The sequence below is a fragment of the Orbicella franksi genome, chromosome 7, assembly GCF_964199315.1.
Source record: "Orbicella franksi chromosome 7, jaOrbFran1.1, whole genome shotgun sequence".
Classification (NCBI taxonomy): domain Eukaryota; kingdom Metazoa; phylum Cnidaria; class Anthozoa; order Scleractinia; family Merulinidae; genus Orbicella; species Orbicella franksi.
Genome location: NC_138151.1, coordinates 22,810,197 through 22,838,188, shown reverse-complemented (window position 1 = coordinate 22,838,188; position 27,992 = coordinate 22,810,197). Strand labels below are relative to the sequence as shown.

Here is a 27,992-nt window from a genome sequence, read left to right as displayed (position 1 = left end):
TATAATGGCGAACTTTATACATTCGAGCTCTTTGTTAGCTTAAGGGTCCATATTAGCTGTGCGAATGTATGGGAACAGCAATTGAACAATTCCGGTCAAAGATCGGCCATCGCATAGTGAAGGATGCCTTGTTTAATTGGAATACAATAATTATTGTAATGAATAAGATGCTTAGGATGTCTAATTTGAATGTGTTTAACTCGCCAACATTGTACCAAGTTGTTGGACATTTACAATTTGGAAACAAGGGATACTTGGCTTTGCACAAAAGTGATGTGCTACAATGTCTACATCCCATTGCTTCTGAGGCAAGTAAATAATGTGGAATGAAAACAGGGCCATGCAGTATTTAATATCATTGATCTTACAATCACCGTGTCCGCTGACTACATGTCCAGTCAAGGAAATGAAGAACTCTTTGGTGAAACCCCTGGTAAGCAATGTGTATAGCAAAGGCCATGAATAAAAATCTGTCAATTATTTGTTTTGTTTGTTGTTATTTTTTAAGGACATAACCTACACAGTTCACGATATATTTTGTGCTTAAAAATGACCATTTGCTGTCAACTGATGTTTAAGGCATGGTTCCAACTGTTGGTGATGACTGTGTTTATGTTGTGGTTCAATTTTACCGTGGGGACAATTTTGTATTTTATTCTTACTTTAGGAATTTGCATGGGATGTTTCCATTTGGGAGATCTACTTTGCTCAGCATTGAAGGGCTCGAAAACCTAGTATCATATTTCAAAATATCTTGCTCACAAACAGGGGCTGTTCCTTTTGAAATGGGAGGTGTGCTGTTCATGTCTTGGTCAGTAGTATAGTCAGGCTGATAAGCAACATGTAAGTTCATAAGGATCAGAAAATTAATGTGACCATGTGTCTTTCATAAATCAAACCAGTCCAAATACCCTTAGCAACAGTTACACTGTGTACTACAAATAGCAACAATCCTACTTTGAATAAGTATGATAAAAATGTTATTTCCTTATATTTTGAAATAGATCCAATGAAAGCAGCATTGACTTTGACATTTAATGTCAAATTCACTATTGGCAGTTGGTGGCGTTTGTCTACCGATGCAAAGGCAGATGAAGTACTACTAGCTTCACCGCTCTTTTGAAGACCCACCTAAGCAATGGCCCTTGATTAATTACTATGGAAGCTCAATCTTAATAATGTGAGTTACAGTCTGCACGAAAACTTCCGACAGTATGGACTCAAGCTGAAGTGAAGCACTCCGAACAACTGGAAGTGGAAAACCTTTTATTACACATGAATGACTTTGTCACGCTCTCTATTAGAGAAGAACTCTGTACTTTTCATGCGAGAAGTGGAGTTATCACAATTCTTATTGCTACTATGCTGACAGTCACTTGGTGATTCCTGCTGAATCCAAGATCAAAGATGGATACACCATTATTCTATCTAGAAAATATTATCCAAACATAACTACTACCCACTGATCAACATACATGTATGCATGTAACCTTGCAGCAAGTGGAACAGAAGAAGTATACAAAATGTATCGCCAATACTGTTTTCTTTTCTGCAGTGAAATTTTTTGCTGGGCAATCCATGCATGAAAATTAATAATTTTGGTTTTTTTATTGTGTCAATTTGGGACTGACGAACATGACGAATTCTCAGCTGGTGACTTGATTATGTAACAGGCTTGGTCATACCAGCATATACCATATACATCTTTAACTATCAATAAAATCTGGCACTGAAAATTTGTTATGAATTGTTTATGTTGATATCAGCAATCTAAGAATCTATACAACCTAATTCAGTCATTTTCATGCTGTTGTCGTTTTAGTAACTGCCTGCTGCATGTAACAGTTTAGTGTCATCTAAGAATGCATGTAATACTTTAACTAATGGAATAAAATTAAATGTAAGCACAGGCAAGTATGCACTGCAGACCTGTTTTTTTTTTTTTTTTTTCTTGGAAGGGTTTTTAAGGTCACACTTTCTGATTGGGACTGTGCGTGTCGTCTTGAAACTTGAAACGTCGAAATATCATAGATGACTAGCAGCCATCGCATGCCGGTTAATGGCTGATAGTGTCCAATAGCTTTAGCCAATCAGATTGCAGCATTTACATTGGTATTCGAGTGGAATTTTAGTAGTTAAGGGCAGTCTCACTTTTTTTTTAATGTGTGGCAAGTGTCACTATGTGCATCACATAGTCTAATGCCAGGTTTTGTTTGCATTTGTACAGGTTCCGGTTTTTAGTTTCCCCTGAATGGCCGAAATAATACTACTACTTTGTGAAACAAAACAAAAATTCTACTGCTAATTATATTAGAGAAAAAAAATCCACTCTGTGGAGTCATGTAAAAAAATTATAAGGACGTCATGGGATGAAGTGGAATTAAAACGAAATGAACGGAAGTAAAGAATTCAAAAGCACTTGAGATAAATATGCAGATTTTTCTATCATGAGAGCATAGCATTACGTCTAATACCAAATGTTGATTCCATAATTGTTTTTTGCTTTATTTCCTTTTTAACTGAGTAAGGTTTTTCTTTGTTGCCAGATCCACCAGACATTGTTAACATTTCAGATAACCGGACAGTAAATGAAAGTGACACGGTGACTCTAAATTGTACAGCTGTTGCTAATCCAACAGCAAGCATCACCTGGACAAGAGTTTCTAACAACAATTCTGTGTCATTCCCTTTGACCATCACTGGTAAACAGGGTGAAGGAGGGTACATGTGTACTGCTGCGAATAACATTCAAGATCCAGCCAGGAAAACAACCTACATTACTGTTGAAAGTGAGTCAAAAGTTGTATCACATCTAGAATTTTAAAATGATTAAGATATATATCATATATGAAAAAGATCATGGAACAGACCTCTCCTGCATTCCAACAGACAGTGGCGCAGAGTCGAGGTCAAGGTGAACAATAAAACAGCAAATATATGAAAATGTCGACCCCAACCTCGCTCTGCTACTATTGTTCGTACGCACTCGAGAATGCAGGTAAGGTCTATATACATGTATACTTCCCTTCAAGGAAGCTCGTACAGTATAGAAGTGCACATCTATTTGCAATCCTAACGTTTCATTTGTCTTACACGACCTATATTTAGTGTGGTAAAAAGTCAGTGAACATTCTTCCTGGAAAAATTGCTCAATTGATTTCCACAACTTATTCATGGTTAATGTTACTTATTTGGATTACAATGTAATTCAACGGTGGGTAATTTTAAAAACCTTTTTGTACTTTCTGCCCAAAATTGCTTTGCATCCAGTTTGGTACATGTTCATTGCCAGTATTAATTGGATGTGGATGCAATTGGCAACACTGTTTCTTGCAGCCAGACTACGTTTTCGTGACGTCATTCCGTTCGAGAAATTTTGTCCAAATGGCTTCCGACGAGCCTTCTTAGTTTTAACTAACACTCTGGTCACTCTGGGTTATGGCTGCTCTTGAGCCGTATTATTTTGAGCTAAACATGCTCCAAACCCCGAAATGATACCATTGAAGTTAGTGAAGTAGATAATCACTTGAAAAAAGTAGATTTTGCTGACCTTGTGAAGGATGCCAAGTAAGTTGCAGGTTTCTCTCCTTCCCGCCAATTTCGAGTCGGACGGAATGATGTCACATAAACATGGCCTGGCTGCCAAGACAGTTTCAAAAGGCAGCCTCCGAAGCTGCTTCTTTCGAGACGAAGTCCTTGCAGGATAGCGGGCACTTCAGAGGCTGAAACTTCGGTGAGTGGAAAAGCTGAATGTTAACCTGCTACAGGTGAAGGCCAAAATTAAGCTTTCTGGAGTGACCTTCTCCGTCAAGTCTAAGCATGGGTCCTCCTGCACGAGCAAGGTTTACCCTATAGGACCTGTCACAGTGAAAACAAGCTCACTGTCGAGTCTCTTTTAAATTACATCCTTTAGTTGTTCTCTAGCACTACTTTGTATAATGTCACATTCTAATTGCTAATTTTAAAATAGCTGTCATAACTTTACCTCAAACTTTGTTTCGTTTAGGCTATCACCCAATAGAAACTGAGTTGAACACTCGTTTCAACTCAGTTACTCTGAACGAAACCTTCAACATCACTTGCAGTGCACAGGCTAATCCAGCAGCGAAGTATCGATTCTACAAAAACCAAGAGAATGTCTTCAATGGCACATCTGGTAAAGATGAGGCAGTGCTTTCAACTTCGGTTCGTGAAAGAGTACTCAAGGTGAACTACAGTTGCACACCATTTAATACGTTTGGTGATGGAACTACGGAAGTAATTTCTTTGTCGGTGTTGTGTAAGTATGAGTATTGTGGTTGTTACTTACTTTGGTACTGTTTGATGTACACGAACCTTTGCTTGACACCAGTAAGAGTTAGACCTAAGTGTAAAATTAACATATAGTAGTAAATTGATTTGGTAAAGTGATAAAATACTACAGTTTGCACCAAGGTCCATCCAAAAGTAACCAAGTTGTTTCTAGCATCGTTGAAGTAGCGTGTGGCATTCCATAAAATACTATCTTATCTCTTATCTCATATCTCACAGAAAGTGGTAATTTGATTATACACTGAGAAAATAAGTGTTATTTAACCTCTATAATTTGAAGCTTGTTGTACAAATTAAAGCAGGAACCTAGACCTCTGTGCTACATGCATTTTTTTGAAGAAAAGTGCACTTTTGCAATAGTTTAAGGAACTTTGATGTGATCTACAGCTGCAGTAATAAAGGGGTAATATAGGTAGGGAGGGGAGGAAGGAGGGGGGGCTAATATCCACTGGATTTGAAAAGACGGGAACAGACCTTTGTTCCCCGCATTTCATTTTCTTCTATAATGAAAGAAAGTTTTAAAACTACAGTTGAACCTCCCATAAGCAACCACCCAAAATGTCAAGCCTAGGTGGCTGCTTAAGGGAGGTTTGCGCTTACGAGAGCTTGGACCATATTGGGTCAAACTTTTGCCTTATTTAGCATATGGTCACTGAAAAGACAATGTTTTAAATGTTTTATTCGTGTGAAAAGTCAATTTCGGGAAAAATGCGATACTTCCCATTGTTTTAAGTGGAGAAATTTTCATTTGCTGTACTACCCAGGAATGTGATAATGTTACAGCACCTTGTTATCCAATTTCTGCTCTATTATCTGTCAAGTGGTCGCTTTCGGGAAGTTACGAACAAAAGGAAATTTCAAACTTTTAGCTCTAAAAGTGGTCGCGGTCGCTTACAAGAGGTTCAAGATATAGTGATTGGACTTGCAAACTTTTGGTATTTTGAAAAACTGGTCGTTTACGAGAGGTGATCGCAACCGGAGGTTCGACTGTATTTAGCCCGTCAGGTATCGAAAACGTTTTCCAAGTGTTCAAGTTTGATTCAGTTCTAAGTCTCCGAATGTTTCAGTTTGGAAGTATTATTAACTCAGACCATTTTTTTACGTAAAGAGAAAATATTGTTCTTTTTGTCTTTCGAACTTTTTATTATGTCACAATTTTTTTCTAATCCAACAAGCTGACTAAAAAACTAAAAAGCACCGTCTCATCAGGCAAGATAAACACTTAACATTGTCATTCATGTAAGCATGTTTTGTTTCGTTAGAGTATTGTGCTACTTAGCAATTGGATTATGAGCTCGAGATTTGTATGAGGCGATAGTTGATGAGGCTCAAGACCTGAACAACTATCACCTCATAGAAGCTCATAATCTAATTGTTACCTAAGTAATCTTCAGCTAACCATTTCCAATTGTTTCAGTACATTGTATCTAACTTTACGCTTTAGAAAAATCACGTGGATTGCATTGTCGTTTGGAATTTCCTGTTGGGTACGCGCGCTCATCCGTTTTTTTGAACTTTTTGTAGTTTTTTAAAGTCAGGAAACCGTGAAGGCCCTTCTTTTAGTCTACTCAGGAATGTATCTAAACGTTCTTCCGTAACTTCCCGAAAGCTAGAAAACGTCACTATTTCGCAGACCACCTACAGCCACTGCACACTAATGGCTATTAGTATAACTCTACTAGCTTTCTATTACGAATGCCGTTGTCTGATTGGCCACGTTGCTCACTATCTACTCTGCGGTAGATAGTGAGTAGCGTAGCAGTATGCCCTTGTTAACAAAATGACGGCTGCTTCGAAGTGTCTGTGAAGAGGATTTAGTTTAAGTTTTGAACGGCTAGTAGATTTGTGCTAAAACAATTAAATTATTCACTCTTGATTTCTATGCGTGATAGTTAACTCGGGCGCGATAGAAATCTCGAGCTCAAAATCTAATTGTTTAATAGTATACGATTAGCTCAGCCAATCAGATTGCAGCATTTGCATTAACATATCAGTAGAATTCTTCTAAATTCTCATATGATACCAAGAATTGATTAACCCACTCGTAAACAGTGTGAGCGACGCAACGCAACCTATTGAGTTTTTGAAAAGAGAAAGGGTCTTGAGCTTGATATTACTTGATTTTAGACAATTGTGGAAAGGAAACATTTGAGCAAACATTTACATAAGGAAGGTCAATTTATTTTAGGAAAGCCATTATTTGTCATGAATAGAAAATTAAAGCTGGGGGTTGTTGATATTTTAGGTTTTGTAATTTGCATTTCCTAGTAGCCCATTGCCCCACTTCTTACTCATTTTCAAGTACCTTATTAAAGGCGAGGTTCTGTAGCAGTGGTTAAAAGAATTTCAGGCAATACTGTTTTACAGTAGTCAAAATAACAAAAATGACATTCTGAATATTGGAAAAAAGAAAAAAAAATTCACAAAGGGCCATTGCATCAGAGGTACAAAATAAAAGAGAAACATAATGTTGTGAATATAGCATGTTTGTGATATCAACATTGTAGTGTATGTAACATTGTACAAGTTGTACAAGTCAACATTTACTCTCTTTTCTCTTTCAGTTTCTCCGTCTGTTATCGATGGAAATCGCACCGAGTTAGTGTCTCAGCAAAATTGTCCTGTATCGATTTCTTGCCCTGTGCTTGGAAACCCTGAACCCAATATTACATGGTACGATGGAAATGACCCCAGCACTATAATAAGTAAGGCCAGCACACTGGAGTTGTCTGAAACTATTTGTAATCGTGGTGGATGGTACACGTATACTTGCTTTGCAGAAAATCACTCAGGAAACGTTTCTGCCATTGTGAATGTACTGGTTGGTAAGTTATAAGGTTTTGTTAGATAAAAGACCTGCTGCGTAAAGGCTGGTTGTCATATGATCGCTACTATCACTTCACAAAAGTTCAGCGGTCATTACGATCATAAGGAAACCACCCTCCAGCGATCTTAGCGGTTGTTGCGACAACGATCGCTGAGATAGACTAACATTCTATTTCGACGATCATAATGATCACATGGAATCTGGAAGTTGTAAAGATCGCTTAATTTTTCTGTAGTGATCACAGCAATTGTATTGGGTGCTTTTGATTATGCCAGAAATTATGAAAATTTCGGTCAGAAGTCGGATGGAAAGGTCTGTTTTGGTTCAGTCTAGAGGTGATCTCTTTTGATCAGTCGGAGCGGTCGCTCCGGAACAAAATTTGCTGTTCCATTTTGACAAACTGGTTTATTGTCCTACGCTGAACGAAGGAGTGGGGAAAGGAATAGACATTATGAAGAACCATTCCTCTCGTTTGGGCTGGTTTGATTGGAAAATGTCGTTCCATGCTTTCTTGGTTAGTCTCACTGGTCTTGGACCGGTCAGTCTAGGAAAATGGAAAGCACTCCTGTAACCAGCCTTTTGAAACGCATCAGTAGTAGTCTTAATTAACATTCTCATTACTCATAACAACGTTACCCAGGGCTAGAAATAACAGTCGGTCATCGGACATTGTCCGACCAAATTTTGAATATGTCCGGCCAATTTCACATTATGATCGGACATGATGTCCGAACATTTTACCAACTCCAAGTTTATTGTCCATCCATAAGATTTGGTTAGATACATTGCTAAAAGGCTCGAAATTGCGACCGGTACGGTCGCCACTACGGCTAAAATTTTTATCTTTGGCGGCCAAAAATTCTGGTCGACAGCCGAAAATACGTCTGCATTCAAAGGCTACCATAATGGCGACTATGTTTCTCTGTGTTGACGATCAATAACGGTTATTTTCTCAGACATTATTTCCTTCCAGAACTACATAGTGAAAGACCATAGCTTCTATAGCATTCAGCATAAGAAAAGAAAGCAATCTATCCTTTTGCTTTGCTGTAAAGGATTCCCTCACATCGGAAAACTTGCAAATGGCTGCTTGTGTTTGAAATCGCCCTATAATGCATTGCAAACCCTTGAGCATTGAGTACGTCATGTATGCGTACCGATTGTGTCTCTTGAAGTGCATGAATCCTTTAGAGACATTGCATTAGCTACGTACACAAAATTAGCGGCCAAAAAAGTCTTGAAAATTTTTTCTTTACAGATTTTATGCATTGAGTTCTTTTCTGAGTAAAATTCCTACGTGACTGTTATCACTTAGTTGCCAAATGGCGACTCAAGATTTTTTTTTAATTTTAGGCCCTTGACTCTGACAGTCTCAGCCATATCCAGGAGCCCATTATGGGCTTCTGCCATATCATAAAGCAGAAGTGTTCATCTTTCCTGTACTTGCCAAATAAAATACTCTTCAGAAATCTCCCTATTATGCACTACGTGCATTGCGATATGCTGTTAGCACTTCATGTTTGTACCCTTGAGTCAACTTTGGTCAGGAGCACATCACTAGGAGCCTGCCACTCCCATACTAAGCCTATGTCATGGTATTTTTAAAGAACGGTCTATTTTTAGGCTTTTTTTCCCATGAAAAAGGTCAGTTCCGGTCTATATGAGCTCGAATCAGTAAGGAGAAAAATGGCGGCCTCAGGTGGACATGTCGACCTAATCTTCTGGTGAAATTATAAAGTCCATGCTTGTGATTGGTCACTGAGGTTCCTGGGGGGGGGGGGGGGGGGCTGAATTCGCGGTACATTCAAACTGAAAATAGATTGGTCTGTGAAAACACCGGGACAGGAATAATTGGGGTAGTTGTACACTCCTAGTGATGGGCTACTGCTTTAAAGGGACACAGTCAGCTGGTGCATATGCGCATTAAATACCATTTCATAGCTAATTTGCATATTACAGGGACGCGATCCATACTGTTTTTAACCAAATATGATAAAAATAATATCATAGGATTGAGCAAAAGCACACTCAAAAACAGGTTTTTCAGTGAACGATTGAAAATCAAGAAAAACACCGCAAAGATTGAAGGGGATTTCTAGATGTACTTTGATTTCAGGTTGAGGTGAACTTTTTTCAAAGTGAGAAAACTATTGTCCAAGTCAGCGTGGTCCAAAAGCTGACTGCGTCCCTTTAATGGTAAAATTCAATAGGAAACCAGGTTTGCTTGAACAACATATAATCAGGAGATAACCAGGAGAGATCTGTGCAGTCATCTTGTAGATTAAGTCATATAATCATCATAAATGATAAATCAAATTTAAATGCAGTTTTGAACGAATAGTATTAAAAATCTTTACAGTATGCCAATAAATTTTATTATGCTAATTAATTATGTCAATCAATTATGCAAATTAGTGTCCGGTCAAATTGATAAGATGTCCGACCAAAATGAAGATTTGAAAGGACACATGTCCTGTTAAAGAAGAAAAATTGTTTCCAGCACTGGTTACCTGGTTCATAACAGAAGACATTATCTGAGGAAATCTATAGGAGCCCATATACATGCTTTTTTCTAAAGAAATAGAAATAACTCATTTATTTGTTGTAGCTTAATGCAGTAAGCCTTGTTATCTACCCAAATACCAGCACAAGCGTTTCACTCTGAATTTTAATATTTTGGGTAAAATTAATTGCTATAACTTCAGAGAAACTGTGTGTTGTGTGATAGTAAACATGAGCGTTTTTTATTTTTCTGTTCATAGAAAATCCAGCGCCTACCACCTCATCGATACCAACAACTAAAGGTAAGAGTTTTGTTTTTGCACTTATATGTAAAGTGCTTTTGGGTCTGTTCTCTCCTGGCTCTCATCCTATCCTACTGATCAATCTCAACGTATCTGTGTGACTGTTTTGCTCTCGAATGAATCTGCTCCGATGGATTACTATGCATGTAGAGCAGATTACGTAACCATGCAATTTAGATTAGGGCGTAACAATCGCCACTGTAAATGTACCTTTTTTTATGGTACACTTTTTTCACCAAGGTAATTAGATCTATATTTCTTACCTTTGTATGTCAAAGAAACCTAGAATAGTTTTGAAAATCAGTGAAAGCCAATCAACTCTACTTAAAGCTGCACTCTCAATTAGCTTAACCATTGTATAATGTATTTTAAGTATATTTCTTATGATTGTTTCAAGTTAACATTTAAAAGGCATGTTGCACGCTTAACCATTAATTGTTAGTGGCCTGCCAGTTGATCACACCTGTTGGTATGTAAATTGCCATAGTTAATTTGGTACATTGTGTAGGCGCCAGAATTTTTTTGTCATAGCTTTGTGTTTGTGTTAAGTTTCACGTAATTAGATTCCTTTGTTTTGTGGCCTTTTGTTCATGTTATGTTCATTTGCATACTCTACATGTTCAGTTCGCGCGTAATTTATTTTAGTCAGTAGCGGTTTCTGGATACACCTTGTTTAGATCTAAATCAGTTTTACAGTTCGTCTTTGGTTTTGGTCGTCACATTCGTCTTGTAAGTTTCCTCGTTTACTTTGCTTTGTGGTTTTTCTATATTCTTCATATTCGGTCATTGTTAGTTATTTTATGTCATTCCCGTGTTTGTAATTTGTTATTTTCAGTTACCGTGTTCATTCTACGTTTGGGTAGAACTGAATTTGACTAGATTTAGATACATGTAACAAGCGTGTGCGACAATATTTGTAAAAGACGAATTGGGTTTGTGTGTATGGTCTAGCATGATGTCTTCCGATGCTGCGGATGTTAATTTGTCGAATTCTGCAGGGGAGACCGGTCAACCCGTTCAACGCACAAGTGCACGTGTTCGTAAACCTAACTCTTCTTTGGATCACGAAGGAGCGTCACTTGAACGATTATGAGAGATAAGAAGGAAGAGAGGAGGAGTGTTATCTTCTTTATCTGCTAAACAGAGAGAGATTGACAACCTTCTAACCAGTGAAAGCAATTTGGGAGCAGTGAAAATAAAGCTGCCGGAAATTACGTTGTTGTTTCGTAAGTTTGCTGAAGCCCAGGACGCGTATAATGCGGCTTTGACTGACGAAGGTCAAAGGCAAGAATCAGAGGTCTATTTCGCTGAAGTCGAAAGCAGTGTGGATTTCTTCTGTCGAACGGTAAACGATTGGTTACGGGTTACGGAAACGAATCTTCAGCGGGATAACCTGGTAACACTTGATGACAGTGCTTCTCAAGTTGGAATTGGTCTTCGAAACAAGCCTAAACTTTCTGAGTGTGGATCTAGGTCAAGCAGGCTCTCTAAAACAAGCTCTATACCAGCTGCAAGAGCCAAAGAGGCAGCCTGGATCGCCGAACTTCGAGCCGAGGTCCTTACTTTCAATCAGCATCATTCTCTTCAGGAAACAGAGCTACTCCTCAAACGGCAAGAGTACGAGCTTCAGCTGAAGAAAGATGAGTTGAACCTCAAAACGGAATATGATAAGGCTCTGGCTAGAGAGGAAGCTTATGCCCTAGCAGAAGCAGGACACTTTGTTCCAAACAAAGTGCCGGCCTCTAACACTCATGTTGATGTTCAAGATGTGTCCTCCAACACCAAGTTCACGAGGACCGATGGCGTTAAAATTTTACTGGGAAAAACGAGGAAGGATCCGTTAAAGCACGGGTCAATTTGGCAGCTATCAACCAGGCGAGTGTTGCAAGTGGTTCAAGTTCAGGCTCCGAGAAATCTGGTCTGAGTGACATGTCTTATGTCATTCTCGCACAACAGAATCGTGTCATGAAAGAGTTTGTGAGCCAACAGCGAAGAAACTCGCTTCCCAGGAGACATGTACCCGTATTTAGTGGCAACCGGCTGGATTATTGTACCTTCATTCATGCCTTTGAAACTGTGATGGAGACTAGAGAGTCAGATTATGCCGGAAGACTCTATTACCTAGAACAGCATACAGCTGGCAGACCACAGGAGTTGGTGCGCAGCTGTCTCTATATGAACGCTGAAGCGGGCTACCTAAAGGCAAGGAAGCTTTTGGAGAGTAAATTCGGTCAGAAGCATAAAATTGCAATGGCTCATGTAAAGTGACTAATGGTCCTGCTATTAAGGCCAAAGACGCCAAAGCTCTAGACGGTTTCGCCACGTTGCTGGCCAGTTGTACGAACACTCTTAAAGCTATTGGTTACTCCAGCAAGTTTAAAAGCCTGGATTGCATGCAGAAGATTATCAACAAACTTCCTCTGAAGCTGCAAGCTAGTTGGCGTGACAACGCCGCCAAAATCCTCAACACCGAAGGGAGAGACATTTGTATTGATGACATTTCCCTGTTCGTTGAGCAGAAGGCGCGTGCTTTGTCCAATTCAGTCTTCGGAAAACTCCCTTTCTTGGAAAAGGAAAAGAAAAATACCAGGGACAGAGGCCTGAGATCTAAATCTGAGAAGCATGGTGACAAGCAAATTGCCCTCATTACCATTACTGACAGGAAGCCTCCCAGTACATCCAGTCGTGATTCGCCCAATTCAGCTAACCCTTCCCAGAAGTGCCCCTTTTGCAATGCAGATCATACTCTCGCTGAATGTTCTAGTTTCGCCAAAGTGCCCGATGCTGATCAACGCGACTTCGTGATGAAGCAGAGGCTTTGCTTTTCTTGCTTGAGCGGCGGCCACCAGTCCAAAGGTTGCTACAAGAAGAAACCCTGTAATCACTGTAATAGGAAACATGCCACTGTGTTGCATTCAAGTACCCCAGAAGTTGTTGTTGGAGTCGGAACACAACAAGGTTTTGTTGGTACTGTGGGTGGAGAAGGCAGACCTCAATCTTTAAACAGCCAGTCGAACACTGTCCAGAACACGAACCAGACCACTGGTGATCACTTCTGTGGCCTAACCACGCTGGAAGGCTCCCCCGTTACTGCGTTGCCTATAGTGGCTGTAAAGGTCAAAGTTTAGGAAGTCCTCTGTGCATCGAAACTTATGCGTTACTGGACAATGGTTCCAATTCTACCTTTTGTTCAGCGAGCCTGAAGGAGCGTCTAATGGTCGTCGGCAAGAAGACAAGACTGAAGCTAACCACCATGGATAGCAGTAAAGATGTAGACACTGCTCTTGTTAACGACCTGGTGGTATCTGATCTGGACGAAAATGTTGCCATCCTCCTGCCTGAAGTACCTTCTAGACCAGCTATGCCCGTAGGTAGAGACGAAATCCCAAAGCAAGAGGATGTTGAGCGATGGTCTCACCTTCAGGGCCATGTGCACTTAACCGATCTGAATTCCAGAGTGGATTTATTGATTGAAGCCGATGTTCCTGAAGCCTTGCAGCCGAGAGAAATAATCCCTGCTGCTGGTGGAGGTCCATATGCAAACAGAGTTGACCTCGGCTGGGTCATTAATGGTCCAACTGGGAGAAAGCAGAAGTATGTACCTTGCTCTAGTTTCTTCATTACGTCTAAGGAGACTCTGGATCCTATGTATGCAGCTTTTACTGATCTTGTGGATGCACCTTACTCCGATGGTCTAAGTATGTCAAGGGATGACCTCAAGTTTATGAACATTGTAGAGGACTCGGTGTGTGTGGTGGTGTCTACCATCATAAGAAGCTGGATAAAATACGGGTGGTTTTCAACTGTCCCGCCCAGTTTTATGGGACGTCTCTAAACAACGAGCTGTTCCAAGGACCAGACTAAACCAACAGTCTAGTTGGTGTGTTGATTCGTTTTCGCCAGAATCCAGTTGCAGTAATGGGTGATGTTCAATCAATGTTTCACCAGGTGCGCGTTCCGGAAGAAGATAGAGATCTGCAATTCCTCTGGTGGCCCAAAGGTGACTTCACCAAGAAGCTGGAAGAGTCCTGAATGACTGTTAATCTTTTCGGCGCAGTTTCATTGCCGAGTTGTACAATTTTGCTATGCGACGGAACGCAGAAAACCACAAGCATGAATTCTCACCCAACGTGGCTAATACGATCTTAAGGAATTTCTTCGTTGACGACTGCCTGAAGTCCTTATTGTCGAGTTCTGCAGCAGTCAAGCGTTTGGCTGATTTACGTGAACTTATGCTTATTGGTGGATTCAATTTGACTGGAAGAAAGAGCCAAGGACGTGAAGGAGCTTAATCTTGAATACGATACGCTTCCTACAAAGAGAGCTTTGGGCGTGTCATGGTTTGTCGAGACAGATGCGTTCGGTTTCAAAGTGAACATGAAGGAGAAACCTTGTACCAGGCGTGGGATTCTCTCGGTCATTAGTTCAGTCTATGATCCACTCGGCATGGCAGTGCCTTTTGTTCTCTCAGCAAAGCTTCTCCTTCAGGACTTATGCAGAAACGGCTTTGGCTGGGATGATGAAATTCCTTGTTCACACTTATCTCGTTGGCAGGCGCGGCTTACTGATCTGCCGAAGCTTTCTCAGCTCTCAGTGAACAGATGTGTTAAGGGAGCCGATCTGAGAGAAGTGGTAACCACTGAAATTCATCATTTCTGCAATGCTTCCCAGTGCGCTTATGGAGCTGTCTTATATCTTCGGCAAGTTAACTCAGATGGTCAAGCTCATTGTTCCTTTCTGGTTGGAAAATCCCGCCTCGCCCCTTTAAAGCAGATGAGTATTCCAAGATTGGTATTAGCAGCCGCAACTGTGTCAGTTCGTTTAAACAAGTTGTTGAAGAATGAGCTGGAAATTCCAATAAGATAAAATCACCTTCTGGACTGACAGCATGACTGTCTTACGCTGCATTGTGAATGAGTCCAAACATTTCCACACTTACGTCGCTAACCGTGTTGCTGTTGTTTAGAGGGCCACTGGTTTGTTAGTATTTTTATACTATTTTAGTGCTACCCTCTTTAAATAAAGTCTTTATTTACTTACTTACTTACTTACTTACTTACTTACTTACTTACTTACTTACTTACTTACTTACTTACTTACTTGCTATCATTCGAGAAGACTCAAGTCCTTCAGAATGGAGATACATAGAATCCAAGTCTAATCCAGCCAACGATGCCTCACGGGGAATTTCTGCAGATGCATTCATTCCAAATGACCATTGGATAAAGGGGCCGGATTTCCTTTTAAAGCCTCCTTCCGAATAGGTTAACCTACCAAAACACAGTACAGAGCTGTCTGGTGATGACCCAGATATGAAACGAGAGTCAAAATCCTTTGTTGTCGAAGCGCGACCAAGTGAGATGCCGTCAAATGTCATTTCTATGGTCCAGCAGTTCTCATCCTGGCTCAAGTTGTTGAAGTTCATCGCGCTTTGTCTTCAATGCTAAAGGAGATTTATTACCAGGAAACTGAAGTCTACGCAAGAAGGCTTTGACAGAAGTTCCCAGATAGCCAGTTTGGAACCTTTGACCTGTATAGAGATAAATGATGCAGAGAGGGAAGTAATCATGTCTGACCAGAGTCATGCCTTCGCAGAAGAGAGAAGAGCCATCGAGAAAGGGGACTGTGTGAAGAAGTCAAGCTTGCTTGCAAAATTGCACCTGATCTTGGTAAACGGTCTTCTTCGTGTCGGTGGACATCTAAGTAGAGCACCTCTGCATGATGACTCAAAGCACCAGATAATTATCACCAAAGATTCTCCTCTTGCCCAGCTTTTGATCCAGCACTTTCACTAGAAGAGTGGTCACTCTGGCAGAGAATATGTTCTGTCCCTCTTGAGAGAAAGATTTTGGCTCATCTGTGCCAATTTCACCGTGCGAAGTGTACTTGCATCTTGTTTTGGTTGCAGACGGCATCAGAGCGCTGTTGGAGAGCAAAAGATGGCCAATTTGCCACACCCTCGAGTGACCCCAGATCAACCCCTTTTCACTTGTGTGGGAATAGACTATTTTGATCCCTTTTTTTGTTCGTCAAAAGAGAAGCATGGTTAAACGCTATTGAGCTATCTTTACTTGTTTGGCTGTCAGAGCTTTTCACCTGGAGATTTCCTATAAGTTGGACACAGATTCCTTCATCCTAGCACTTAGACGCTTCATTGCCCGAAAAGGTCAAGTGAAAGAGATACGTTCTGACAATGGAACAAATTTCACAGGGGCTGAAAAGGAGCTACGAGTCATGATTGAAGGCTGGAACCAAGCCAAGATTCACGAAGAGCTTTTACAGAAAGGCATCCAATGGTGTTTCAATCCACCGGCGGCCTCGCATCATGGCGGCGCTTGGGAAAGAATGATAAGATCCACTCTAAAGATTCTAGGAAGCCTAGCTAAAGAGCAAACGCTCGACGATGAGAGCCTCCAAACTCTAATGTGAGAAGCCGAGAGCATCATCAGTGGCAGACCTTTAACTGCAATCTCTGATGACCCGAAAGATTTGGAGCCCTTGACACTGAATCATCCATTGTTATTACGTCAGGAAGCTTCTCTTCCACCAGGTGTTTTCGAAAGAATTCAGTTGTATTCAAAGCGAAGGTGGCTGCAAATTCAATATTTGGTTAACGTCTTCTGGTATAGATGGAAAAGAGAGTACCTTCCGTTGTTACAGGAGCGCCAAAAGTGGTTACGCCCAAGAAGAAATTTCTCAGCGGGAGACATCGTTATTATTGTGGATGAGCTGTCGTCTAGGAATTTATGGCCGATTGGTCGAGTCAGTTAGGTTTACCCTGATAGCAGCGGTTTCGTTCGACGTGTCAAGGTCATAACAAAGAAGTCAACGTTGGAACGTCCAGTCAGCAAACTTTGTTTATTGGAGCAAGGTTAGAGACTTTGACTTAGGGACGCCCTATCGGGAAGCTGTGCCTACAAGAGTCAATTGATCAACTTGAAGCGAAAGTTCCGTGACTGTTATTGTTTTGCGTGGCTGCTAAAGATCGTGTGACTTGCCTTCAAGGGAAACACTAGAAAATGACGCTTGTTTTGTTGTTGTTATTGCTATTGTTTAGGCGTCTAGACTTTGAGTGACTACCGCTTTACGTTTTATTTACTTAAGTAATTCTGGACTTGTTTGTTTCGTTGGTAAATACAAGGTTTACACCTTCGCATTAAAATAACAGTTCTATTGAATTTACTTAGGTAAAGTTTCTTGAAGTATATTTTGTGACAATAGTAAGAACATTTAAATGCAGACCTTGGACGATGGACTCCTCAATTCAGCCAACACTATGTCGTGTTCCTAGCAACACTCAAACGGGACATTTTCTTTCTTCTATCATTGAACGTTTGCACAATAAGACAGTCTTTAAACTTGGAAACAGTTTAGTCCTTGTTAGGTCAAACTACCTAGCAACTACCTAAGAGCTCTGTATAATCAGTGCCTCATAATATTGTGTTTGTGTTGTGGCCAAATGATGAAAAACAATATCCACCGAACTAAAACACAGCTGGGAACTAATTGATAGGTGTGTTCCATTCCAAAAAATTTAGTTCGGTATATTTCTTTTAGAAACTATTTCCAGGGGAAGAAAGGAAATTGACAAAGCATGTAGCAAACACATTCTGGCCTAGTGCACGATCTAATCATACTGTGTACATTAAGTTCAGCCAGTGTCTCATGCTTAAATAATATGATAAATAAATATCTGGTCTTTTTCAGAACTAGCTTGCAGTGGATTTTTCAAAAAGGAAAATTGCGACAGTAAGTGTCATGAGGCCCAGCGTTGTATTTATTTTTCATGGTAGAATCATATGAGCTATATATGACGTACTCAGTTATTTATTATCTAGGAAACTCGAATTCTGATTCATACAAACCGTCTTGGTATTGTACGTGTCTCTTTAATATCAGGCGTTTGTCTGAAAATAATCGCTGTTGTTTCTTTTCATCAGTAATATTTGGATAGATAAGAATAGGTCAGGTAATGTTTCCATTGCTTTAAGAGCATCATGCAGACGGCGAGCCGTCTCATTCTTTTCCTTGTGTGCAACGCGATGACACAAATGCAAAGTAAAAGAAAAATAATCGAGTGGTGAGAGGCGCCCCATTCCCCTCTCGTTTCTTTCCCTTACTTTTTCAATCGCGAGAGGATTTCAGAAAGTAACACCGACTACTCGTAGTCTAAGCATTATTTGGCTTCTGGAATAGTCAGGTAAACCTGAAGAGGTAGAGAGACAGGCGTGAATAAAGATGTTTTTTTTTTTGTAATAACTGAGTGATTTACTATTTATGATATCTTGGAGGAAGTCTCTAAAATTGTTGTCTTTTCAGACGCCTCACGTCCCACTTGCTCTAGAGTGTTTAATTGTTGTTATTGCAGTATATTTCTAGATTTTTCGCTAATGTAATCCTTAGCCTACATAGCAAGCATAAAACGTAAATTGAAGCGAGAGCAAAAACCCGATGAAGAAGGGGTGGTGGCGAGGGAGGGAACGCTTGCCCGCAAACCCTCGATTTTGAAAAACGCCCACTGGTTTTCACGATTGAGTTCATTTATTGACTGATAACCTTGCCACCAAGCTGTGCCACGGCTACACGTATCTACATACTCATTTAAAGGGCAATAACCCAAATGTTCGGCTTAAGACCAGCCTTTCTTTTGGTTTAACTCTAACCGTTCATTAGCTTGATGGTTATTTCATTCTCTTGCGGCTAAAAAAATATTTAACGGTTGAATTATAGAATCACCCGGAAATCGGAAGCTTTTGTTTGAAAATTGTCAGCGCGAGTAAATTCACTTTTGCAGGGAAAACAACAACCAGTCGCTGGCTTCTAAAATCCGGTCTTTTTGGTTAAGTTAAGCGAGGTTGCCAAATAAGACTCAAAGATTGATTATCCTTCCCTGGTGCCTGTTTGATCTTCGCGCACGATCGATAATTAACGGCAGCTGAAAGGTTTTTAAAAGCTTTCCCTGAATTCAGCGGGTAATAGAGTCACCAAGTATCTATCCTCCAACAAGATGGTGTCGTCTGATTAAAATCGAATGAGTATCATCCACGTCAAGTCTAATAAATCTTCGCCAAGGCTAGCACAAAGCCCGGGTACAATGCCACAAACCTTCCGCCAGGACGTTGTGCAAGTCACGCCCGAGTTGTTCTTGGTATCATTTAAGCGAAGTTGATACACTTGTCAATCAAGATGACCACGTCGCACCAATCAGGAGCCCCGTTCATGGGCGAACGGGTGTTTTAAAATCGAGGAGTTTGCGAGGAAGCATTTCTTCTCTCTCCCCACCACCCCCTGCTTCGTCGAATTTTTACTCTCGCACCGATTTAAGCACGGTCAGAATGCGGAAAAGCTCTTTGCACAGGAACGCTTGCTCCGCAGGTGATGCAATTCTTGCACTATTTGTTCGTTTGTTTGTTTGTTTAGTTAATTTGGTGATCGTAATTGTCATTGCTCTTGCGGGATTGGTCGTCATTTGTATCATTGTCGGTATCAGTGCATGCTGGGTACAAAAGAGAAGGAAATGTCGGAAAGACACCAGAGGTGAGTAGGATTAGTCAATATACTTTTGCTTTTAGTTTCATTTATTGCTTGTAATTCAGTCAACATTCGAGCTGTTAAATCAGGTTGCGGTTTAATATTAAACTTTATTATATGGCTCTGTCTCACAAGGACTGGGAACTACCAAATTAACGAATTTGATTGGCTGAAATCGATATCGAAAGCGGTCTAGATTTTCCCAGCTAGGCCGGCATCTAGATCGGTGATGTTTTGCAGTGAAAAAGTTGCAAACTAAAATGCAAAATCCTTGACTATTTTCATCGAACAATATTTATATGTGGAAGTGCCAAAAAGCCTGATGAGAAAAGAGAAGTAAAGAGGACGAGCAAACTTTGACAGAATTAAATTCAGCTCATCGTCGTTCACAAGCAAAGTGTCAGTTAGTACAAACCAGTTACATTAAAAGAATTAAATTGTTCTTGTTTGTGCCATATAATAAACATCTTATTAACTGAGCCTAGTCAGTCTGTATGGGGAGATTATTATATGGCTGTGTCTCACAAGAACTGGGAACTACCGAATTCAAGAATTTGATTGGCTGAAATCGATATTGACCACGGTCTTGATTTTCCCATCTGGATCGGCATCTAGACCGGTTTCATTTGCGTTGAAAAAGTACAAAAATGTTCACCATTTTCTTTTATTTTCTTCTGAATCACTTGTGGAAGTGCTAAAAAGCCTGATGACAAAAAAAAGTAAAGAGGACAAGCAAATTTCGGAAGGTTTAAGGGCCCATTAACAGATCTTTTCGAGCCGTTGTTAGAGAAAATTTATTCTCATATAACCTCGCCATCTTTAGTTACTTCAGAGTTATTTCATGTGTTTTAACTTTTTCATGATCAGCAACACTAGTGATGACGTCATCAGGCAACGCCCATGGTCATGTGACTAATACTGAAAAAACGCTAAGGCTCCCAGGCAAATTACTTCATCGGAATTTTGCTAAAACGACAGCTGGTAACAGGCTATGAATTCAGTTCAGCCCTGCAAGAGCACGCCGTTTGAAGCCAAGTCGCATGCCCGCAACTAGCAAAGGCTAATCTAGGCGGGCCATGCCTTAACAGCCGATTACAAAAATATACGTTGTGCAACTGCCGTGCTTAAGTCAAATTAAGTTCTTGAATTTCGTTCGGCACGGCAGTGGCACGACGTTTGGAATAGGCCTAAAGCTCTTACTTTATTGGTGAGAGTCTGGCTGATACTCATACAGCCGGTCAAGTGTCCCTTTGGGATCCCCCGGTGGAAATTGATCTTGTGATATCAAAAATTACACTCCTCACTGCCCTAAGGTAGCTAATTCGTCATGCCGACAATTTTTCCGATGATCACAAGTTTTCTCACTAAGCTTCGAAAAAAAGAACTCGGCGCTTCCAATAACAAAAGGGCTATTGTTTAGGTTTAACAAAAGAGCTATTGTTTATGTTCAATCACCAAAATGGACCCACTACAATAGACCATTTCTTGATATACTAAGTGTTTCACTTGCCAGTGGACGCAGCCCATCAGTTTCGTTAGTTGCACAGGAAGTCTCGATGCTTGATATACATTGTATTCCATGTTACCTGTAATTTGTGACAATGCGGTATTGAAGTCCTACAGCTAACTTGGTGTATTTTCTTGGGCTTTCTGCCTGAATTTGTATTAGTTTTGTATGGAGAATATTGATTTTGGTCAGTGGTCACTGTTCAGTTAAGGTTGTCTTCGGTAATATACATGCAAGTTGTGTTTGACACTGACCGATTGAAACGTTGAAACAACAGTTGTAGCAACTCATAGAAAAACGTTTCGACCGAAGAACTTCCGCCTTCGTCGGTTTAAAACCCAACTGAAGTAAGCGAAATCGGAGTTTCAAGAATTAATGCAGTGTACATGCGTTTTTATTCCTAAAAATTCTCTCGTTTTAAAAAAGAAAACAAAAGAAGAGAATAAATGAAGGATAACAGCGCATGCACACTACACTAATTCTTGAAACTCCGATTTGGCTCATTAGTTGCTATCTCACGGTTCACAACTCTGCACGTGCTAAGCCAGCCAAATGAAACGAAATACGAATACTGTGCGACATGACAAATCACTCGGGTGACCTGTAAATACTTGGAATATTGCAAGTTGCTATAACTGTTGTTTTAACTTTTCAGCAGGGTCAGCGTCAGATACAACTTTGAATTTATATTTCTGACGTCCATCCCTGACTGCAGCGTAGGCATTTTTAGTTTAAGGACTGTCTTGCTTGGGAGTAATTCTGTTCCATGCGTATTTTTTCATTACAGTTCATTCAACATCTGAAGAGCAACCATTGTAAGTGCCTTTTTTTCTTTTCTTTTTATTTTATTCCATGTGATCTAGTTGTCAATCAAGTTTAGTAAATACTGAACCACAGATTAAACCAATGTCATAACTCTACTAAGTTTTATAATCCATCAAATATTTTCGCTCGCTCGTGATTAGTCTAAACGCGTCATGTGACCGAATATTCCCCAATTTTCTGTTGCGAAAAAGATTTGAAGAATAATAAACACAGCAGCCTCAATTTGGGGCGAAAATATGCTCGGATATTTGTCCTTGGACGTTATCTGTTCCTCGAAGCTCATAGTTGTCCTTGAGCTACGCTCTCGGAAAACTGTTCGCTTCTCGGAACAGATAATGTCCGCGGACAAATATCCTAACATATTTTCACGCCAAATGGAGGCTATTGTTTACATATACAAAGTTTAATACCAAACGTGTTTTAGGAAACGTTGGTAAATGTATAAAAACTATTGAATGAGCACAAAATTGTAAACAGCAGCTGAATAAGATTAAACAGAATACGGGACAACTGAAAACTGACACAATTTCGTTCTGAAAGTGAAACGAATATTCGCCATATAATTGTGCTTAATATATTCAGTGAAGTTAATATTGCTTTATAAACATGTACGCAAGTATATGGTTAAAAAGACTACCGAGACTACTGAGAATAACCCCAGCTAGTGGTCAGAACGAGACCTGAGCCTGCGATCTCCAGATTTTACGTCCGGCACCCTAACCACCCGGCTTGCCGTCTTTTCATACAATAAAAATAATAAAAATAATAATCAATCACAATCATAATCATGATACTAATGCTAATACTAATACTAGCAATAATACGAATAATAATAAAAACAACAACTATAAAAATAATAATAGTAATTTATATTTCGCAGGTTACATGAATATATGATCACCTGCGCATTGAATAAATGAGCTATAAAACAATTAAAAACTAAAAGGTATAATAATGTAAAATGAGCTAAAAACTACGCTAAAAAACTATATTAAAAAAAATAGATAAATAATGTTTAAAAACTAGATAAATATGGATAGATGCAAATAAATAGACAAATAAAATTAATTCTAATTTAATCATAGTTATACAAACACTCCGTTTACGTCAAACTGAAACGTCCTCCTCACTTTAAAAAACGAAAGTGGTCTTTAAAAGACTGAAAAACAATGTTGATTCTCTTTCTTTCTTTCTTTCTTTTTTTTTTTCTTTTTTTTTATATTTTAAAATGTCTTCCAATATTTCAGTTCCAGAGAGAATAGCACTCCAGGAGACGACAAGTGGAATTCCCAAGTCAACAACGGGTATGCAGAAGCTGGACCTCGGCCCTCAGAAATGACTGATACGACAAAACACCAGGGAGCATCTGGTCCTGCAGCTATACCTGACTATGCTGTTGTTGATAAGTCTGCGAAGAAAGGAAAGAAGAAAGATAAGAAAGATGAAGAGCAAAAGCCACAAGCTGAACCACCTCAGTATGCAGCCGTGGATAAATCTAAGAAGAAGAAGAAGAAAAAAGAAGAAGTACCAGAGGCCACTTATGCACAAGTTGACATGTCAAAAAAATCGAAAAAGGTATGCCAACGACTTATCTTCTTTTGTTTCCTCTTCTTATTCGTTGCTGCAGTTTAGTGACGCAGTAATTAAATGTCATCATCATCATCATTATTTATCCTATCTGTGTCTAGGTGGCACATAGGGCTTCAGGGATTCTTCGCCACTTGCTCCGGTCGACAGCCACTTTGCGAGCCTCCTCTCCACTTTTCCATCCCAACTCCTCACTCCTTTACTTCTCAGCCATTCTGCACCAAGTCGGTCTTGGTCTTCCAACTCTTTCCTCCCCACGGGTAGCCAGCTCAATCCTATTTTAATTTAATACAGTAGTAATGTATTAGGAATGTGCATAACGTAACACAGTATAATGCCATAGCCCACATTGGATGACAATGTCATATAATCCAAATTATGCCGCTTTAAAGAACTATTTTCCTCTGACTCCAAATTAATCCCTTTTTTTTGTAATTTATCGCTACAAAGCCTTCTAGTCAATAGAAGTCAATACAGTAGAGCAAATCTAAGCTTTCCTCATTAGAAGGACAGAAAACTAAGGCTACGGTCGAGGCTTGTCCTCCAGTTTGATATGGCGGCATTCAATTCTTCTCTTCCAGCCCAGGTTGGACTTCCCTCGGTTTTCCTCTCCATTCATAGAGACCAACTAATGTTACATTGAAATCTGAATGTCCCAGATATGCAGGGTGTTAACCTGAATCAGGTTTGGCAGTGTTTATTCCATCTAGCAGGCTGCAAGGCGAGGCTTAAGTTTGCAAAGTGAAATGAGCCATCCAGAAACCAAGACTATCTTGTTTCTGGCTTGGATTAACCTTTTTCAGTTTTTAACTCCACATGAAGACACAAACTACTTGGATTACCTAAATCAGAAAACAGATTGGCTGCAAGGGAAGCCTCAGTTTCCTTTGGAATATTCTGTACTCACATCGAACTCATTTTTAACTTGGTAAATAGTATCCACGTTGTAGGTATGGATGGGGCATTTACTCCGTCGCTGCTTCGCTTCTTCCTTCGCTTCCTGGTAGACTTTTTTGTGAATCCGCTGACCAATGTATAAGGCTTTCGTAATCGTAGCGAAGTTAAAGTTATTCGAGGTGCAGGTGAAACGATTTTCTGACTGAGTGAATAATTTACCCTGAACGAACGTCTCATGCAGAGACTAATAGACCACTTTCGATATATTAAAATTCCGCCTAACACAATAGACCTCAGCACGAGGCTCTGGGGAATAAACCCCACAAACTCTGTAGTTATTCCCCACAGCTTCGTACTGAGGTCTATTGTTTTGAGATGAATTTTAATATATCGAAATTGGTCTACTATAGTACTGCATTTCCCGAAGATGTCCGCTTAATACCGGTTTGACTGTACTAGACTGTCGGAAAAGAAGATATTGAAAATCACAAGGTTGATGAACTGTATAAATTTTCGAATGATTAAGCCATGATTAGAATTTTTAGACGGGAAACGGAAGGGAGAATGAGGAGAATTCGAATGCTGCGTTTCGCTATAAATATTGACATGGCGGAATGATATGAACAAATAGTTGATAAAGAGAAGGAGCGACATTACACAGGGCTGGGAGATTTGCAGTCAGCCACTAGCATCTCCTTGGGAGCGGAAGAAAATAAAAACAAAAACGAAAAAAAGTCATCACGACACGGGGTATTCTTAGTTGGTCATCCAACCAAGTCCTAACCTCGCTGAACAGACCTTTACTTCGACGGTCTGGTGTTGTCGCATTGCTGTCCTTGTGATATAGTGATTCTACGCTTAGCGTAGTATTTTATTTCTAAGGTCTCACCGAGAAGATAACAAAAAAAAGAACAAACAAATTTCGTCGCCCGCACCTGGAATTGACCCCAGAACCTACTATCGAAAATGCCCTACTAAACCTCTCTTTTAGATCTCACTAAAAACATATATACACAACCTTATATCGATCGAGCAGAAAAATGGATGGGCTTGGCGCAAGACGAAGAAGCCATCCGAAAATAAGTGCAAGGGGGGAAAAATCGCTGGTATTGGCAGGAAAAACGAAGAACGAAAAATAAATAGGAAAGAAAATGATAACGGTCAAGAATGACTTCATGAATGTTTTCCACGATGTCACATCTCTTTATGTACATGTATTCCGTTACCGTTACGTTTTGCACTATTTCAATTCGTAACAATGCCAAAGGGCTTTATCTTCATTATTTCGCCTCTGTACCTCAATATATAAATGATATATGACATACGGATTAAAAACTCAGTCCAGTGACATCAAAATTGCCTATCCGGTTTCATAGCCACTTTGATATGGTTGTGTCTCGTGACTTCTTTGCCCTTGCGTGATCACTGAATTGTAGCAGCTCCATAAGTAATGACGTGATATGCTCAGAAACAATATAGTGTATTGTGCGCTCATTTCAACCTGCACAACAGAGGCGTCTGACATTCGGATTAAAAAAGTCCGTGTCGTTGACGTAGAAAGCACAGCACAGACTCTCTTATTGATTGAATTAGAGAAACAGTCATTCAGAGATATCTTGGTAGTGCTTCTTAAGTCAAGCCATGTATGGATTGAGAGCGTGATGCGAGACATCGGTTGTCCTTGACCAGAATCGGTGGAAAATAATTTATTTTTACATATTCACTTGAAACAGAAACCCAAGCCTGGTGAGGTTCTCTATGCTGACTTGGGTGACTTCCATCAAATGCAAGAACTGCCTAAAGTGTCCACCTCACCTAAAGCTCTACCCCCGATCAAAAAGCCCGAACCTTATGCTGAAACTCAATATGCTGACATCACTCAGTTTCTGAAGGGGGATGCTACATTGCCTGACAGTAACAACAGTCAGGGACCAGCTACTGGAACCCAGGCTGCTCCAGCGCCTGAAAATAGTAACAGTCAAGAACCAGGTACCAACACTAAGGAGACATCCCAAGCTAGTAACCCAGGAGGGGATGGTGGACCAGGCCATGAAACTAATTTCTAAAAGCTTAGAGGAACATATTGCTTCCCCAAGTGAGTGAGGTCCAGTTTCTTTCTCGAAGGCCGTTTGTCATGCAAAATAGTTCATAGTTAAGGCACAGTCTTGGCTTCTTTTGTTTCTTTTCTTAGTTGTTGACTACAAAATTATAGACGGTCTTTTTGAAGGACTATAGATGAGGCGTTTTGCTTGATATATTTTTTCTAACAACAAAGGTTTTTGTTTTTTAAATACGTAATTTGTTAAGACATGTAGAAACGTTTTGTATCATATTTAGTCAAGTTTTGTGTCGCGGAGCATGTAATTAAATGCTTTTATATTTTTCTAGTTATAAAGAGCATGACGTGTATATTTGTGCGTGTCAGTCTAGGTATTACTTTGTACTGACTTGTATGCAAGCAAACCGCGAATAAGCCTCTCGACTTAGAATATCACGATAACTTTAGGAATTAGGCAGCGTGTGGATATAATTTCTTTTTAAGTGAATTAATATTCTTGATAGCAGGTTCATTCCATAGATGTAGTGCAATAAGGAACAAAGATAGCTTCAATTTCTTTAACGTAAATCAAGATTACGATTGAAAATTTCTTGTCACAGAATAAAATAGACTGAACATAACACTTCCTTAGCTGCATGGCTTTTCACGTCTGCTGGCTAAATTGTCATAGAATAGTGCAGACTAGGTAGTCTAGAGCCCGTGGGTTAGCACTTCGTAAAGTCGGCCGAATCTTTGCACTCTTTAATGAATGTATGTACTTTATTTACTCTTATTTTGAACGTGGTACATGAGACTTATTACGTCCTTGTTGTCTCCCATGTAAGCGTAACAGGGTAGTTGGATTTCACGAATATGCCAGCTACCAAACGGTATTTGCTATAAGCTTTTTAAAAAAACATTTCAAAACTCTTTTGTTCTTCTCATGGCTCAGTGAGGTCAAGAAGCAAAAGCCTTTCCCACCCTACACATCCCCCAGGTTAAATAACTGGAATCTATTGTACACAGTGAGTGAAAGCCAACTGTCTTATCTATTCCACACCTGACGAGGGGCTAAAATGCTTCTTGTATCAGTTACTTTGTGCTGAAACAAGATCGATGTCAACTATTTGGTCCATTGACACGCCCTTACAGAAAGACTGCTTTCTAAAAACTATCTTTTACAATATGTCAAAGAGGAGTTCTAACATTCGATTATTTATCAGTTAAGGGGCGTAACCAGGAGAGTCACACTCTGTCAAAGTGAGGGTGCTTACCAGATTGTCATGTCGTTTTTGCCACCTGTTGTAGGTTGTTTGGTTAAAAAAAAGGCTTACAAAAGGTGGGGGGTGAAGGGCACCCCAGGACCCCCCTAGCTACGTCCTTGCAGTTGTAGTTTTGCTGTATATATACACTAAATTTGATGTGTTAAATTAGAACGAGGGTCATTAACCTAATTTGGGAATTTTGAATAAATATTTGTAGAATTTGGTGTTGAAAACATAAAATTCCCACATCCACACAAGTTGTTTATGCGTTTAGTTGCGTTTTAGCCTATCTGAAATTGATCCACAAAATCAAAAATCTTGTGTTTTAGTGTACATGGACTGTCGGTCTCTTTTTCAACCCTTTTTTGAAAATAACATGAAGTCATTTCATTTCGTCTGC

At 39.9% G+C, this 27,992-nt stretch overlaps 1 protein-coding gene across 1 annotated transcript; it reads left to right on the top strand.

The window, feature by feature from the left end:
- The first annotated feature begins 176 nt into the window (after window positions 1-176).
- On the top strand, window positions 177-26,651 carry LOC145493672 (uncharacterized). Its single transcript, XM_081473142.1, has 10 exons — window positions 177-312; window positions 2,547-2,789; window positions 4,007-4,279; window positions 6,876-7,136; window positions 9,901-9,942; window positions 17,650-17,691; window positions 19,363-19,479; window positions 21,768-21,795; window positions 23,053-23,380; window positions 26,023-26,651. Exons 1-10 carry the CDS (start codon window positions 177-179, stop codon window positions 26,353-26,355), a joined length of 1,803 nt encoding a protein of 600 aa, XP_081329268.1. The 3' UTR covers window positions 26,356-26,651.
- Window positions 26,652-27,992: the final 1,341 nt, after the last annotated feature.